This window comes from Calliphora vicina, chromosome 1 (assembly GCF_958450345.1).
Source record: "Calliphora vicina chromosome 1, idCalVici1.1, whole genome shotgun sequence".
NCBI lineage: Eukaryota > Metazoa > Arthropoda > Insecta > Diptera > Calliphoridae > Calliphora > Calliphora vicina.
In genome coordinates, this window is record NC_088780.1 from 122,045,699 (window position 1) to 122,062,747 (window position 17,049).

General features: G+C 29.3%; 2 protein-coding genes across 2 annotated transcripts in view; both read left to right on the plus strand.

The window, feature by feature from the left end:
• Positions 1-3,363: 3,363 nt before the first annotated feature.
• Positions 3,364-17,049, plus strand: part of LOC135963717 (putative mediator of RNA polymerase II transcription subunit 26) — a 33,591-nt gene continuing 19,905 nt past the window's right edge. The window contains 2 exon segments of the mRNA XM_065515677.1: positions 3,364-3,509; positions 15,447-15,563. Coding sequence (XP_065371749.1) covers positions 15,513-15,563 — 51 coding nt within the window. The 5' untranslated portion in view covers positions 3,364-3,509; positions 15,447-15,512.
• Positions 11,123-12,848, plus strand: LOC135963716 (TWiK family of potassium channels protein 18). The gene has a single exon (XM_065515676.1). The coding sequence runs from the start codon at positions 11,310-11,312 to the stop codon at positions 12,486-12,488; it is 1,179 nt and encodes a 392-aa protein (XP_065371748.1). The 5' UTR covers positions 11,123-11,309; the 3' UTR covers positions 12,489-12,848.

A 17,049-nucleotide genomic window follows, 5' to 3' on the forward strand; every position in this document is an offset into this window, starting at 1 on the left:
ACCGTTTTTGCAGAAAAATGTGCTCAAAATCCGCTTCTTTTAGGTGCGTTGACTGACCACCACAAGGAATGAAAATTTTCCAAAAAAAAGGACGCCATTATTTTTATTTACGCAAAAACTTTCAGAAAAATGATGATACCCGCAAATCAAATTTTTGAAATTAACTCTAATTAATATATATAGATATCATCAAAAAATACCTCTCGAGGCCTTTCATAACTTAAGTTCTATTGTTTTTATGTTGTTATACTTGTTTTTTTATTATATATTATTTAAAGCACTTAAATGCTTTTTTTAGAGCATATTTCCGGTTTCCCTGTTAATATATATTAGCATTTTTTGGCATTTTGCGATGTGGCCTGCTTTGAGCATCTTTTATAAATAAAATAAGCATTGAGGGTTTAAACTCTCATAATAAATAAGATTGGCAACTAACTGCTCCTATATTTTGAACACAGCTGTTGTACACACTATACATAAATACATACACACACACACCGCTCTATATATGTGACTGTCAAGCAGCAACCAACAATAGAGTGATCAACTATTCGACATATACAAAAAACCGGTTTTCGAATAATTCGAAAAAGCGTAATTTTTAAAAACCAGTTTTCGGGTTTTTTCTATCAAAACCGGTTCGAATAACCGGTTTTAGCTTTTTTTTGTCAATTTATGAATTGAGATATAAATTAAGCATAAAATAATAAACATTGTATTTTTAAAACTATGTAATTAAAAAATCGCCAGTCTTTTAAAAATTAATTTAAAATAAACTTTTAAATTTACTCAAATTTACTCAATAGACATACAAAGTCCCGGTCCACACTGTGAAACATTTGCTGCAAAACATTTGAGTTTGTTGATGAAAGGGGAAAGAGGAATGAAAAAGGGAACTTTGTTTCATGTACATGAAGTTTTTGTTGAGTATGTCATCCACATTTATTCGTTCGTATTCGTACTGTACAGAAATGTCAAAAACTGAAAAGCAAAAAAAAACTTCACTGTGTGGACACGAATGCAGTTTCAAAAGAGAATTTAAAAATGTTTTGCAGCAGCAAATGTTTCACAGTGTGGACCGGGACAAATGAATATTTTATTAATAAATACATACTTTTAGATAATACTAAAATAGTTGTTGTTGTATTTTTTAAAATATTATTTCAAGAAGAAATAATACACATACAACCTTATTAAATGATTTGAAAATATACGATTCCTCCTTATTTATTCAACTTATAGTAGTTTTGAAGTGGATGGATATTATTTAAAAAATTGCATTGTATAAAAAAAAGACTTACTAATTAATTTGTTTTATAAATAAACTCTTTGAAAATGTTTCCAAAATTCGCTAGTTAGTTGTTTGTGTTCAATAAATATTGTTCTTTCTTATGTGTGGATTATTTTGAACTTCATTTGATTTAAACTGAGCTGAGGTTCTAAAATTTGCGAGTCCACTTATCATATATTCTAAATCAGATGAACTTTCTTTTAGCTCGGACTGTTTAAAAAAAAGGAACCGTTATACGAAGCTACTACACACACAGTACGAGAAAATTCTCGAAGGCAAAAAAAACAAAAACGAGCCGATTGATTGCCCTTAAGGAATGACAATGACGCGCAGTTGTTAATTATAACCCAGGCCAACTTTGAGACTCCGCCTTGGTCTTGATACATATTATATATAACTTGTTAATGGTATTTAACATGAAATCATATAATGTTGTTTAAAAAATAATCGCTAGTTAGTTATTTTATTAAAGTTAGTAAAATAGCAAACAAACAAAAAAATCTTAAATAAAAAATAAATAAATAAATATTCGATTTTGTTGAATAATAATAATAATTGAGAGAAAAAAAAACCCGGTTTGTCGAATAATTCGAAAACCGTCCTTTTGTAAAAAAAACCGGTTTAAAAAAACCGTAAAATTGGAAAAAAACTCAGTTTTTCGAATACTTCGAAAACCGAGTAGTAATTGACACCACATACATACAACAAGAAAGAACAAAAAAAAACAACAATAACAACTACATAAACAACTAACATACTTCGGTCGTATGAGTAATTTATTTAATCTAAAATCTCACTCCACCAACATTCATCATACGCACCCCCCACACCAACAAAACTAACTGAAACAAATAAAATACAACATCATCATGCATTCGTGACGTATGAGTGTTGTGCAATTACGGCCGAATTATTTATTCCACATACGTAAAATTAACGGTGTACCACAAAGGAAATGCAGTTTGTGCAATTTCGGTGGCAACGCGGTTTTTTTGTTGCAGTTAAATAATTCTCAAACGGTATATGCGAATTTTGGCATATAAGGAAAAAAAAAACGGTCAAAACCAGCAAAAAACAGAACGCCGCTGCCTGCTGCTGCTGAATCAAGGATTATTATTATTATTTTCTTTTTTCTGTTTTTTTATAAAAAATTTTTTTTTAATTAAAAAAAAAAAAATTTTTTTTTTTAATTAAAAAAAAAATTTTTTTTTTAATTTAAAAAAATTTTTTTTTTTTTTTAATTAAATTTTTTCTAAAAAATTTTAATTTTTTTTTTTAAAAATAAATAAAAAAAAATCTAAAAAAAATTTTTTTTTTTTTATAAAAAAAATAAAAAAATATGTGGTGAGTTTTTTTTACTCACCATTTTTTTCAGGTGTGGTGAGAATAAAATCGTGGTGAATATAAAAAGTGTGGTGAATAAAATTTTATTCACCACACAAACCGTTATTCGAAAAACACTGCATTACCGCACCGCACTACCGACCCCTGCATTATCACACATATGAGTCGATAATACACTGCCTTACCATAAAATGTTTTATCATAAGAACTGCATTAACTACAAAATAAATTGCAGCGCCCTCTAACGATGGGTAGTTAGTAAATACAACTCTGTGTGTAGAGTTGCACAAATGACGCCATTTTTCAACAACTGTAGACAGACATTTTGACAATTGAAAAAACCAACACAAAAAAAGCGAACAAACGAAGAAAGCAACAAAAAACCAATTGGAAAAAGTAGAGTTGTGAGCAAAAATTCATTGTTAAACAATATTAAAAAAATACGCAAAAAACCTGTTATTTGTGCAAAAATTGTGTAAAAATACAAAAAAACATGTAAATCAACAAACGACGCACATAATAAATCAATGAAAAGTTAATAACTTTCATTCAAAAGCGAAAGAAAAAAATTTGCAAGAAAAAATAATTGTATTTTTTGCTTATTTACAAGGTGTCTCGCGGGGGCTGTTTGCATTAATTATCCCGTATTAGCATTTTTCCACTGGCTAGATTCGGTAATAAAAAATTAAAGAAAAATCATATATAAAAAACAAATATTAAAATTTTATGACAATTGTATCAAGAAACAAGAAAAAAAACTAAGAAAAAGTTGATTGTTTTTAATAGTTTATTTGTGTGTTAAAAATTTTAGCGCGTAAACGCTGTGATTAAAACAATATTTTTTCTTCGTTGCAGACTTGTTCAAAGAAAATTTGTAAGTATACATTGAGCATAAATGATGATGTATATATGTAGGTAGAGATGTATTGATAAAGAAGAGGAAGAAAAAACCAAAGAAAGAAGTGATACGAACGAAGATAGATGTGTGTTAGTTTGTTTGTGTGGTGTGTGACACAATAAGTATAAGAAGATATTGCGCTTTTTACCTTTTTGCGCTTAATATGCACCCAATAAGTTTTCTTTTTCGTTGCATTCTTCATATATTCTTTTTTAGCATATTCTGTTTCCTTCACTGTCACGTACAAATCCCTACGTACCTCTTCTTCATATGTAAAAAATTTGTTATTTATCAATAAAGTTGGAATGGTAAATTCAATTTGTATACAAAAATCGCTAATTTTCGAGAAGGCCGGTCATAACTCAAAATTTGTATACGACGCTACTATATATACAGAAGTTTCTAAGCTAAAAAAACCTTAACAATTTTATTATATTTAGTGTATTCACATAATCTTGTGCATTGATTGCAATAATGGTGTATTCTGTATATTTTGTTAGTGTAAAGTAAAAATGCAATGCATGTAATACAATGATGCAATACCATTTGCAGAAGATTAGCGGTATTTACAATCTTGTGGAAATGGTCCTATCTAGCATCATTGCAAATGCAAACTTTTACCGTAATCCAATAACAAAATACACACACAAACCTTTACAATTTTGCATTTACACTTTCGCAAGACCATAAGCATCAAACACTGAACTCCGTTTGTATATTTTGTTAGTGTAAAGTAAAAATGCAATGCATGTGTAATAAATGATGCATTACCATTTGCAGAAGATTAGCGGTATTCACAATCTTGTGGAATGGTCTAGCATTCATTGCAAATGCAAAATTTTACAGTAATCCAATAACAAATTCACACAAAAATCTATACAATTTTTCATTTGCAATGATGCAAGACCATTTTCACAAGATTGTGAATACCGCTAATCGTCTACAAATGGTATTGCATCATTTATTACATGCATGTAATTATTATTAAAATTCACCATGGGTAAAGCTGGAGGTCCACACTACGCGTCTTCGCGTCAAAGCATTGCGTGCTTTTCATACCTACTTCGCATTCTATGCTTCAAGTTACATGCAATGCTTTTTAAGCGCCAATTTTTTGTGTTATTAAAAAAACTTCGCGTTTTTGCAGCTTTTATTTATTTATTTTTTCACCATTGTTTTAATTTATAAAAATTTAAAAATACACATTAAAAAAAGAATATAAATTGTCAAAATCAGCTGACATGTTCGTGAGCGCTTGTGGCGCTTATAAAAGTAGAAAGTAGATCTACTTTAAGCATTCTACGCGTCAAGGTATTCTACGCTTTTGTACTTGTAACTTGCAGCGTACAAATACATTGATTCTACTTTTCTGACAGCCGCGTAGAATTCGAGAAAGCGTAAAACGCATGGTTTGGACCTCCAGCTTCAAGCATTCTACGCGTTATGGCATTCTACGCTTTTGTACTTGTAACTTGCAGCGTACAAATACATTGATTCTACTTGTTTGACAGCCGCGTAGAATGCGAGAATGTAATATAAGTTTGAAAACCTATAAAGATAGATACCTATATTCTGGATACGATTTACAGTTTGGTAACCCTTTGGAAAAAAAATCTTTTCAACCAGGCAAACATGACAGATACCTCATTCCCACGACAGCCAGTTCTACGCACCGGAATGACCCGAGTTCACTCTGCCAAGAGCTGTCAACTCAGCAATCACTGATGCAACAACAACAGATACCTGTGCTGAACGGCTGTAAGCCGGCTGTGCCAAGTCGCCGATATTCTATCGGCTTGACAATAGTAGGCCACTGTTTTTGATAAAAAGTTCATTAGTAATTTCATAAAATTTTCGGAATTTCACTTTTTAAATTTATAATTTTATTTAGAACATAGGACAGACGAGAGACACACAGATTATTTGTCTACGACAAATCATATATCGAATACGAAACAGAATACATTGACTAGCATGTATTTTGCAGGAGTTAGTAAGTTTTTGACAATTACATCTCGTCTCTATTTTAGATTTAGAATGAGAGTGGTTACTTTATTAGTCTGCTGACAACCGACTTCAGCTGCCGCCGAATCTTTTTGGAGTCAGTAGCCATCGCCGGCCGTGAAATTTAGCCAGCGCAGGTCTCTGAAACATGGTACGATTGTAAGTAATATTACCACGAATCATTTGGTAGTACAATTTTAAAATACTCCAATTTTTTTGATTAGCATCTTCGTTAATATTCTGAGATACAATGATACAAAAATTTAAATTTCTGTTAAAAAAATTTGAGCCGTATGATGTGTTCAGTATAGACTTGCCACCTTTTGAAATTTCCAAAACGGGACACCAGAGAAAAATTCAAACAAATTAGTTTAAATTACTATCCTATTTTATTTATTAAAATCAACAATAACACATTAATTTTAATTGTGTAAAATCTGGATGGAGAACTATCACTGTGAAAGTCTTCGAACTTTATACGAGCCAATTTATTATGTGTGTATGAAGTCTAACCAAAAATGGTTAGACTTTCGAGATTCCTTAAACTATGTCCGAATATCTCTCTTATCATTTTACATAGTTTGGCTGAAAATGATCGGGATTGGATTAGTGGGCGTGGCACCTCCATACAAAGTAAATAGTTCATTTCGAATATCTGGAGTACTATAATTGTAATGTATTTAAACTTTGTATGAATCAAATTGTCTAGATCAGAACAGTTGGTGTGGAACCTTCCATACAAAGTACATAGTCAATTTTGAATATATGAATAACTAAATTTGCGAGATTCTTCAAACTTTGTCTCATATCAAATCATATGTCTGATACAACAACAAAATACATTGACTAGCACATATTTTGTTGTTGCGAGAGTTAGGTTTTTGACAATTACGTCTCGTCTCTATGTTACCCTATGCTAGTATTTAATAAAGTTTAATTATTTCAGTCCTTAATTTAAAATTTATAGTTTTAATCGATTTTATCAGCTTTTTGTATTATGTGAAGTTAGTTATAAATACAACAACCAACTCAGTCCATTTCAATGGACCAACAACTCAGCTTTAACTAAAGGTACAAGCATCCTAGAGCGAGTATCGTGCCATTTATTTTTCATGAATGTTAAAATATGTTTACTGATGAGTTTATTGAATGAGTTTTTTCGGAACTCATAGAAGTTATTGCACTAAATATATTGTTAAACAGATATATTCAGTTTTTAGAAAATACAATATTTCTGAAAATTAAGCATCCTGTATATCGGTATTTCCAATTTTTGATTTTTTTATATTTTTTGTGGTAATTAATGAAAAAGTTATGTTTTTTTTTAAAGCGGGACAAATGGCGTCCCCTTCAGTGTATCGCCGGTACACGGGACATTCGACTCTAAAACTGGTCTGTCCCGACGAAAACTGGACGGTTGGCAAGTCTAGTTCAGTAAAAGGTGTGCAAACTTAGTTTAAAAATGTAGTCGCTTATATATATGTATATTAAACCGTCGAAGTAGGTAGCTAACTTTTTAAGCCGGCTACATCAGCTAAGCTCATTCCATTTATATGCAGCTATGGACATTAAATTAGCAAAAAACTTTGTCATAAACATCATATTTTTTATTGTATTTTAGATCAAGCAACAAAAAAATGTAAACATAAAAATTTAAAATGCATATTCTTCTTTAAAAAAACCGAAACGACGAAATTGCCAATCGTCTGCTCATTAAGGCCTGCAATAGTGAATGGTAAATTGATTATGATTATTTTCGAAAATCGATTTTCAGGGTCTAAAAACGATTTTACTTATAATACTCTTCCAAAATATGATTTTAATCCGTAATTATAGCGTATACAGTGCCGGTCAAAATAATAGCACCACAGAACCTTAAAGCAATTAACATGGGAAATATTTTTATTTCCATAGTAATTTTAATTAAATATAATATAAGATGGTTAATTAATCTCTATTTCTTCTATGAGTAAAGTTTTCTTTAAGAAATATTAACCTTTCAATCAATTATATAATATTTTTGAAAAATACCCAGATTTTGTGCAGTCAAAATAATAGCACCATCTTAAAAAATTGTCAAAAAAATATAGAATATTCTTCATGTTTTTGTTTTAAAAAATCGGCATTAAATTATAATTTGAATCTATTTATATCGAAATGAATAAAATTAAAAACAAAAAAAATAATTTTACTTTTCTAATTTTTTTAGTAACAAAAAAGTGGTACATGTGAGATCTAGTTTAAAAAATTATGATTTCTAAACATACAAATTAGCTTAATTCAGAATAAAACTATTTATAGATATTTACAAATGGTTTTAAAAAAACATTGCGTTGAAATAAAAATATAAATTTTAGGTTGCGCAACCGCTTATCGCTTTTAATCATAACACTCTTGGCCCACCGTTTCGAAAATCAGGCATTTATGTTCTGCACGGTAGTCAAAAGTGACGACTAGTGTTGCAGTTATTCGCTGACCATTACAATAACAAAATTTAAATTATTTAAATTCTAGAAAAGTTTCACCAATAACAATATAACATCCTCTATTAAAGGTAAAATTTCCGAAGTCGCATTACCATTTCTCAACATTCAAGTACCAAAACACTTTTTGGTCAAATAATTAAACAAATTATATTGTTTGATATCAGACTTCTATAGAAAGTCCTCCGAATCAAATTTCAACCAAAATTTAAGATAATATATTCATCTTATCTTACAAACACACAGATTTTAAAATTGTATTTTGATTGTGGTTTTTCTATTATAACATTCGAAGAATATATTGAATATGTGGAATAAATAATTCAATCTTATATGATCAAATGCTTGATAAAATCATACTGAGATATAAATCAATGAAATTATGACCCTAGGAATGATCTATGGAATGATAAATTGATATAAATTTGGGTTTCAAGCTTAAAGGTCAATGTCGTGGCACAGGATGAGATATCCCCAAACATAATTTTATTAAAACTAGATGGCAAAGAGTCACAAAAAAGGTAAAATGAAACCAAAAATATTTATGAATTTATTTTGGGGAATGAAAAAATATATTTGGCATACAAGTTCGATACAAAATTTTAAAAATTTTAGAATCTTTATGTGTAGAAGGTGGTCATACGAAAACAAAAGGCAGCAATATTTTACTTTTAATAATAACGTGTTTAAAACGTTACAAACCATAATAAAATTAAATTAAATTTTGTCCTGGTTAAATTTTTAATCGATTTCTAACTTGGAGCTATTTTTTGACTGATGAATTTCGTAGGTAGTTATACAGTTAACAGTTTTTATTTTTTTTATTTGATTAAAATTATTATTTGTGCTCTTCAATTCTCTTTTAACAAGAGACCAATATCTCTCCACTGGCCTTAGCTCCAGGCAGTTTGGATGATTTGCCTCTCTTGGTACAAATATTTGTACTTGTACCATTGTTCTTGTACCACTCGAGACCTTGCTTACCATAGTGACAGGATGCCAAATCAGGCCAAAAATAAGTGGACACATTGAGAAGTCATATGAATGGAAGAATCTCTTTTGTAAACATTCCTTGATGTAAATTTCGGTATTCGGCCGCAACTGCATATTACTTGTCATACCAAGAACTTTTTAGGAAAATTTTCTGCTTTTGGGTTCTAAACTTTTCTACAACATTCCCTCGAGCATCAGCAACATCAAAATATTGACCCGAAAGCTGCGAAAAATTTTCCAGAACATACGTTTCGTCATCCATTATGCAGCAGGTATGTGTTGGGAGGAGCTCTTTTGAAAAGATTTCTATTTATTGGCTTTAGAAACATCATGTTTGGCCAACTTTTTGTAGAACCGAGTTGGGTTTTGTTGAAAATATTTAATAATTTTAGTACGCAGTTTCTCGTCACTCCTTTTTTAATCAGATTAACAACAAATGAACATAATAACTGACATACTTTTCAAAGGTAACTTGATCAAAAAAAAATTTTGGTTATAACTTGGTTATTTTTGATGGTAAAAGTTTAAACTTTTGTACACATATGTAATATGTTGTAGTAAATCGTAATCAATAATAAAATCAATTAAGATTTTTTTGATGATACGCTGTTTTGCATTTTAGGTGACGATATGTATTTAAATTGTCATTAATAAATAACTAAAACAAATTGATTTTGAAGAACATAATGTTAATTAACATTATTCAGTAATGTGTTTTTATTTATTTTATTTATAAAAAGTTAGGTTAAATCAAAGAAATGCAATTTGAACTTAATTGCAAACGAAGAAGGTTAGAACAATTTCTGATGAGAAAAAAAATTCGAAAATATGTACATACATATATCCAAATATAAAATATTAACAAAAGACCAATTATTTTAATTCATCGCCCAATCTATGAAAATTTACACTTATAAATACTGTGTATAAAAACATAAAAATAAGTGTGATGAAATTCCAACATTACTAAGAGTGCACACGAATAGAATTATGTTAACGTTTATCGTAATAAAATTAAAACTAATAAGTGAATTGTTTTATTATATTATTGACAACAATTAATAGTTAATAATTCACAAATTTCTTTGTTGTCTTTATACTTTAGCATCCTCAGTCTATTGTATAATTGAAGTAGCTTGTAAACGTTTTTTGAATCTCCTTGACTGTTTTAACTGACAAATGTGTTTCTAAGATCGAGTTTTTAATTGATTATGGTTTTTGATTGATTACGCATGTGACCCCCTTTATTAAAGAAATTCAAACGGACGTTTTTTGCTTCTCCTGTAAAAAAATAAAAGTGTAGTTACGTACGGTTGCATTTAAGGTGACGATATGTCTCTTGTTAACTTGTCTGGAAAGGTTCTAGAAAGTTGTGTTACCAGATCAAAGATCTCTATGGATTTTGTTTTAAGGTTTCTAGAACCTCTCTCACTGTCTCAAAATTTACCTTCTATACCGATAAGGATTTCTGAAGATTCTCACTAAATCCCTTTACATTTTCCAATCAAAAAAGTCTAGTAAACCATTTTTAGAAAATCTAAGCTCGCAATTAGTATGATAAGATTTAGAATGACGTATCTCACAGTAGTGACCAATATAAAAACTAAATTGTCATTAATTTCGCAATGTTATATACATACATATAAGTTAAGAAAGTTATAAACCTAAACATACACACCATTTGTTTCGTGCGCACTCCTTAATTAACAAACATAATTAATATTTAATGTGTTTTCCCTTTTTTCTTATAAATCAATATACGGAGAAATTGTGCACAAAATCAAGAGATTTTGAGAATATGTATGTACATTTTCCGTTGATCGGAAAACATAAACAAACTTGCCTTGCTCTTTTGAAATAAAGAAAAAATACAATGAGTGTGTTTCTTCTTATGGATTATTGGAAGAAAAACTCTTGTTAGTTGTATTTGGAACACGAATATGTTCAGTAATAGCGCGTTTATTGAAATTTTAAGAAAAGCACATAACAACAAAAGCATAAGGAAAGAAAATATTATTGTATAGTATTTGTACACAACGCTCCGCTACAAGCCGCCTAAGAAATTTTATTTTTAGACTTTATAACAGAAGAAAAGAAACCAAAAAAAAATAAAAAATGATCGTACTGAAGAAAATAAATTAAAATGAAATATTGATAATTAATTTTTGAGTTTAATATAAATACAATATTATATATGGTGATTATAGTGAAATCTTAATGAAAATATGATTTTAATAATAACAACAAATCACCAGCAAGTTTAAATTAAATTATATAATATCACAGCTAACTAAATATGGCAAAATCACAAAGAAATTCTCAGCATCCAAGTAGAGCGGGCTCTTCGGGTTCCTCGTCATCGCCCAGTAATTTACCACGTAAACGCTTCAAACGATGCTGCCGAAATTTTGTCACCTTTATGTGCACACAAGTGGGTGTGGGAGCTCTTATAGTTATATATGCCATATGTGGTGCCTTTTCCTTTATGCACATAGAACTGCAATATGAAGACAATACACCAACTGAGGTAGACGAATTGCGCAGCAATTGTGCCCAAGAACTCTGGAATATAACGGAAAAATTCAATACATTCAATAGATCAGAGTGGCAAAGTAGCACCGATATTGCATTACAGCAATATCAAATACGAATAGCAGCAATAATTAAATCTGGTTATGATTTTCGTAAACCCAGTGATATTTGGTCATTTCCGGCGGCCCTAATGTTTTGCCTCTCCGTCATCACAATGATTGGTTATGGCAACATGGTGCCCAGAACTCCATGGGGCAAAGGTTTCACAGTCATCTATGCCACATTTGGCATACCTCTGTATATATTGTATTTCCTCAATATGGGCAAAGTATTGGCCAGATCGTTCAAGTTTCTATATCGCAGCCTACATGAATGCACTCAGGATCGCGATAGCAATATAGATCGGCGTTTAGAGGCATTGGAAAGTGGCAGTTTAGCAATATTGCAGCGTAAAAAGATTATTGTGCCATCCACAGCTTGTTTGTGGGTGATTATATTCTACATACTAACCGGCACCATAATGTTTGCCAATTGGGAAAAGTGGTCGTTCCTCAATTCGTTCTATTTCTGCATGACTTCCTTGTGTAAAATCGGTTTTGGTGATTTTGTGCCTGGTGCTTCGCTGGTGACGCCTTCGCACATAGCAGAAGCTCGTAAAAAAGTCAAAGAGGATGCCACCATAGATCCAAATCTTGTATCGGACTTGCAGCAATCCATAACAGATCAACACTCAAAATTAGCCATAAATTTTATATACATGCTAATTGGCATGGGCCTGGTGGCCATGTGTTATAATTTAATGCGCGAGGAGGTTCGTGTTAAACTAAAGGAAATGAAAGAGGATACAAAACTATGTTTAGAAGACACGCGCCTACGATTTATGGGCTGCTGTAATGGTGCTAATAATGGCCAACGTGATTTCTATGAAGATGATTACTACTAAAAACAACATACCAGCTATAATTAATTTTTTTTACATAACGTTAAGGAAACCAAAAATCACCAAACGCATTCTAAAGTTTTATTTATATCATCGGGTTGTGTTTGATGTTAAAATTGAAAACTTTTAGTTTGAAAAACAATTATGTTTGTTTGTGTAAATAAATATCCGTTCATATAGAGTATTCATTCACCTATTTTATCTGACATTGATGATCTCGCGTTTAATGCTGTTGCTGTTTGTTTATTCATGATTGCTATCTATATATACTCAAAGATCTTCGGCCATTGATGGACGGCGTGTTGTTTTTGTTGGTGTCGTCATTATTTCATCTCTTAGGAAATTAATTTCAATCACTTATCAATAACACAACAAGTTGTTTTATTTGAGAAGGTATGTTGTGTATTTATTGTAGTATATGGTTTAAATTGTCATGTTTTCATATTTAAAAAATAATTATATAGATCATAATTAATATGTAGGGATTAAAATAGTTTGTGAATTTCATGTTTAAAATTTAGATCAAAGGAAATTTTGAAATTAAAATAAATTAGATTTCGTGGAATGCTAGTTAAGTGATGAATACAGAATTACGATCATGCTAATAACACTAATTTACAAGGGTTTTTGTTCATGATGTGAAACATACATACATATATGGACAATTCCATGTCATCGTACGTGACATCGTACGCCTATGAAGTGGAATAGATTTTGCAATAATAGGAGTATCGAATATTTAAATAAAAACAATCTATGGATGATTTTATAATAAATAAAATGTAATATCGTACTTGACAGTTTTTTCTCTTGTAGTAAACAATGTACATATATTTTTTAAATATTTTTATACAAAAACTAAAAAAATAAATAGAAAATATATGTATATCCGGTTCAATAAACAATTTGACAATAAATAGCAATAAAAACAGAGTCAAATTCAAATACATGCTTATATAATACAAAAAGTTAAAAGTATAAAACATGATACAACAATATAAGGTACACTCAGTAGAAAATAAATTCTCAATTATACAATTCTTGTAACGTCAAACAAAAGAAAATATAAAAAAATATGAAAAAAATCAAAATCAAAGTTTGACGTTATAGGGCTAAATATTGAAAATTCTCCCTAGTGATTCTACCTTCTACAATTATTGTATCATGGTATAAAATATTAAATCAAAAACCAAGAATTAAAATAAAAAAAAATAATATATTCAGTGAAAATTAATATTTCATGAAATCGTAGAGAGCCCCATCGTAGGCAAATTTCTGTCGGTGATGCATATTATTAATGTATTTCGCAACCTACGTGCTTAGAAGTTATTACAAAATTTGAAAAGAATAAAATTAGAACATTCCATTGAAGTCCAACATTTTTTGGTAGATTTTTCATATGGATTTGGGGTCTCTGAATCCAAAAATTAAGTTTAAAAGCTCTGCGTAACGTTTTTCTCGATTTAGATATACAAAATTCGTTTTACTACCAAAATCTTGGAACACAAAATTAAAAATTAAGATTTAGGCTTAGGTGGTCTTCGTTTTTTGAAAGCTATAGAATTAATAATTTTTTTTTATTTGAAACTCAACTATAAAGACTTAATTAAACAGGACTAAAGTGAATAAATATAAAAAATAGAAGCTAATTTCAATGTCTATATAAGACTTGAATTATGAGTTCCTATGTTCTAAAACAAATGAACTATAAGTTATTTAGCTAGGCGTACATTTGTTCGAAATATTGGGAGGAAAAAAATGAGTGAATATTTGCATTTTGGTTATAAGTAGTCTTGTAAAATGTCGATCATTTTAAATACTCGATATTATTTAATACTTAATTGACTCAATACTTAAATACTAAGCTGCCCACACACGAGTGATTTGTGAGTGCGATTTGTTCGTGTTCGACTTGTTAATGGGACTGTGCACGCACAAAATCACAAGTAATTGAAAATTTTCAATCACAAATCAGGCGAACAAATCATTCTGTGTGTAAATAAAATATATACAAAAATTGCAACTTTCTTTATATGAATACTTTTTGATATTTACTTTAAAAAATTGTATCTAACTATATACTGTAAATTAATCTAAAAATCTCTTGATATAATAAATACTACAGAACATATTTTTTAATTCAAACATGTACTTTATTTTTTTTTATAGTTGTATTTAAAAAATGCATCTCTGAAATTTTTAGTAGATACTTTTGTGTATTGAATACTCAAAAAATCATCACCAACCAACCTTAACTATTTTCAAAGGAGAATACAGTTTATAATTATGAATATAATTTAATGAAATTTGGTACATATATAGAATTGCCCAGAGAAGTAATATAATTCTTCAATACAACTCAACATTTTAAAAATATTCAACAGAATATTTTTGTTTTATCCAACAAAATAATGATTAGTATTCTTAAAAGACGTATTTATTTTCGAAACAAATTGTTTCAATATTACTTCCTTTAAATAAAAAGAAATTATGTTCTTGATACTCATGGAAAAAATTATAGTATGTAGTACTATTTTTATTTGATTTTTAACAAATTTAAAAATTTTATTGTATTTAAAATTATATTTTTCTAAATTTGTCATTGAGTATTCATTTATGAACATTTTTTTTATAAATATATAGATTACCCCAAAATACAAACATATTAACAACCAATAAAGTATGGCAACAATAGCATGTCACTAATATTTTCCAATTTCTGGCAACAATTAGATCTCACACTAATTACATAGCTGTCAAAATGACAGATCAATATGTTTTTATGTTTGGCTTTCTATGAACCAAACAAGTGTAGAAAAATATACATAATTTTGCTTTATTATTATTTTTGTTAATTAAAACTACGTGATTTTTAGGCAATGCTTATTTTAATAAATAATTTTAAATAAATTAAGTCAATCAACACAATCGATAAATCTGAACGATTTTTACTGGTTTCAGTAATATTCTGAAAGTGACTGAGACTGACCTTGCTTGGAGAACTCTGCACTGGTCAAAACTGTACAAATGATTGGAAAATTCCATGATACGGTGATGGATGAAAAAAGTATGATGAAGGTAAGTTTGTGTCGATAAGTGTGTGCAAATGATGGAAAGCATTTCTAAAAAATAACTATATAGATATGTGTGCATCAACTTAATGTCCATTTATTCCATTAACATTAAATGTGAACAAGCGCTAAATACTGTAGACGGAAGGAAATAATCAACCATCACTGTAACCAAAGATATTAAGTTAATAATACTACAAGTCAAATAAGTCAAAAAATATCTATTGTTTATATACTATAGTTTTCCAATCATTGTACAGGTGATTTTGACTTGATTTAAAAAATAGTTTTATGTTATAATTATAAATATACATAAATGTGACAGAGTATTCTTATTTATATGTTACTTCTTTACCAGTCAGATTTACAGGTATTAGACACGATTTATAAGAAAATGACGTAGTACTCATTACTAATGTTATCTTGAATGTTCTTGGACAAAATGTAAATTGAATATAATAAGAGAACACAAATTGTTTGCCAAATTCAATTTCTTTCTTTCATGTTTTAATTCTTAAGCAAATGTCATCTAATTTTTTGGAATAGAAACAATCTTAGTTGGTCAAGTAGAGTGCTAACTAATCAGATCTGGTGCTACTGCTACGCCTAAAGCAACGTTTCTACTACAATTCAAAACAATCGAAAAATATAGCTGACAAGTATGTAGCTAATAATTTAAAATAAATTATTCACGAATCGAAATCAATAAATACCAACATACATCACATCCTTTTTATACCCTTCACCTTCGTGAGAAGGGTACGATTCATACGTCAAAGCTCCGGAATTCTTCCGACTCGGTTGCTATTTAAAATCGGTCCACAAATGGCTGAGATATAAGGAAAAAACCAGGACAACCTCGATTTTTGACCTATATCTGGATTACTAAGTCATTAATATAGCCAATATGGATATCTAATGATAGATACTTCAAAGACCTTTGCAACGACGTATATAAGACCATAGTAAGTTGGACCTACAATGGGTCAACATTGGAAAAAATATTTTTTAACCCGAATTTTTTTTCACCAAGTTTTTTTTCGCTTAATATTAAAAAAAAAATTGAAAAAACAAAAAAACAATTCGAAAAATTTTTTTTCCAATAAATGAAAAAACCAACTAGAAAAAAAATAAATTTAGTTTACCAAAAATATTTTAAATTTTAATTTTGAAGTATAATTTGGTGAAGAGTACATAAGATTCGGCACAGCCGAATATAGCTATCTTACTTGTTCGTTTTCAAATCGTTTCATTTTCACCATCAAATTCCATCACAAATATCAAAAAAAAAAATTTTTTTTCTTTAAAGCTTGTTTTGAATATTATGTTGTCACAAACTTTTTACGTGAAAATCTAAGATATGTGGTATAGAATATATGGCTCTATGAACTCTGTTATTTTTAAATTTAATCAAAACACATTTGTATAATTTTGTATTTATAATTGCATGATTTCCTTATTTTTATGCTATACATCATGTGATGAGGTTAAGC

Coding starts and splice junctions, on each gene's coding strand:
- LOC135963716 (XM_065515676.1), top strand. CDS start 11,310: ATGGCAAAATCACAAAGAAATTCTCAGCATCCAAGTAGAGCGGGCTCT.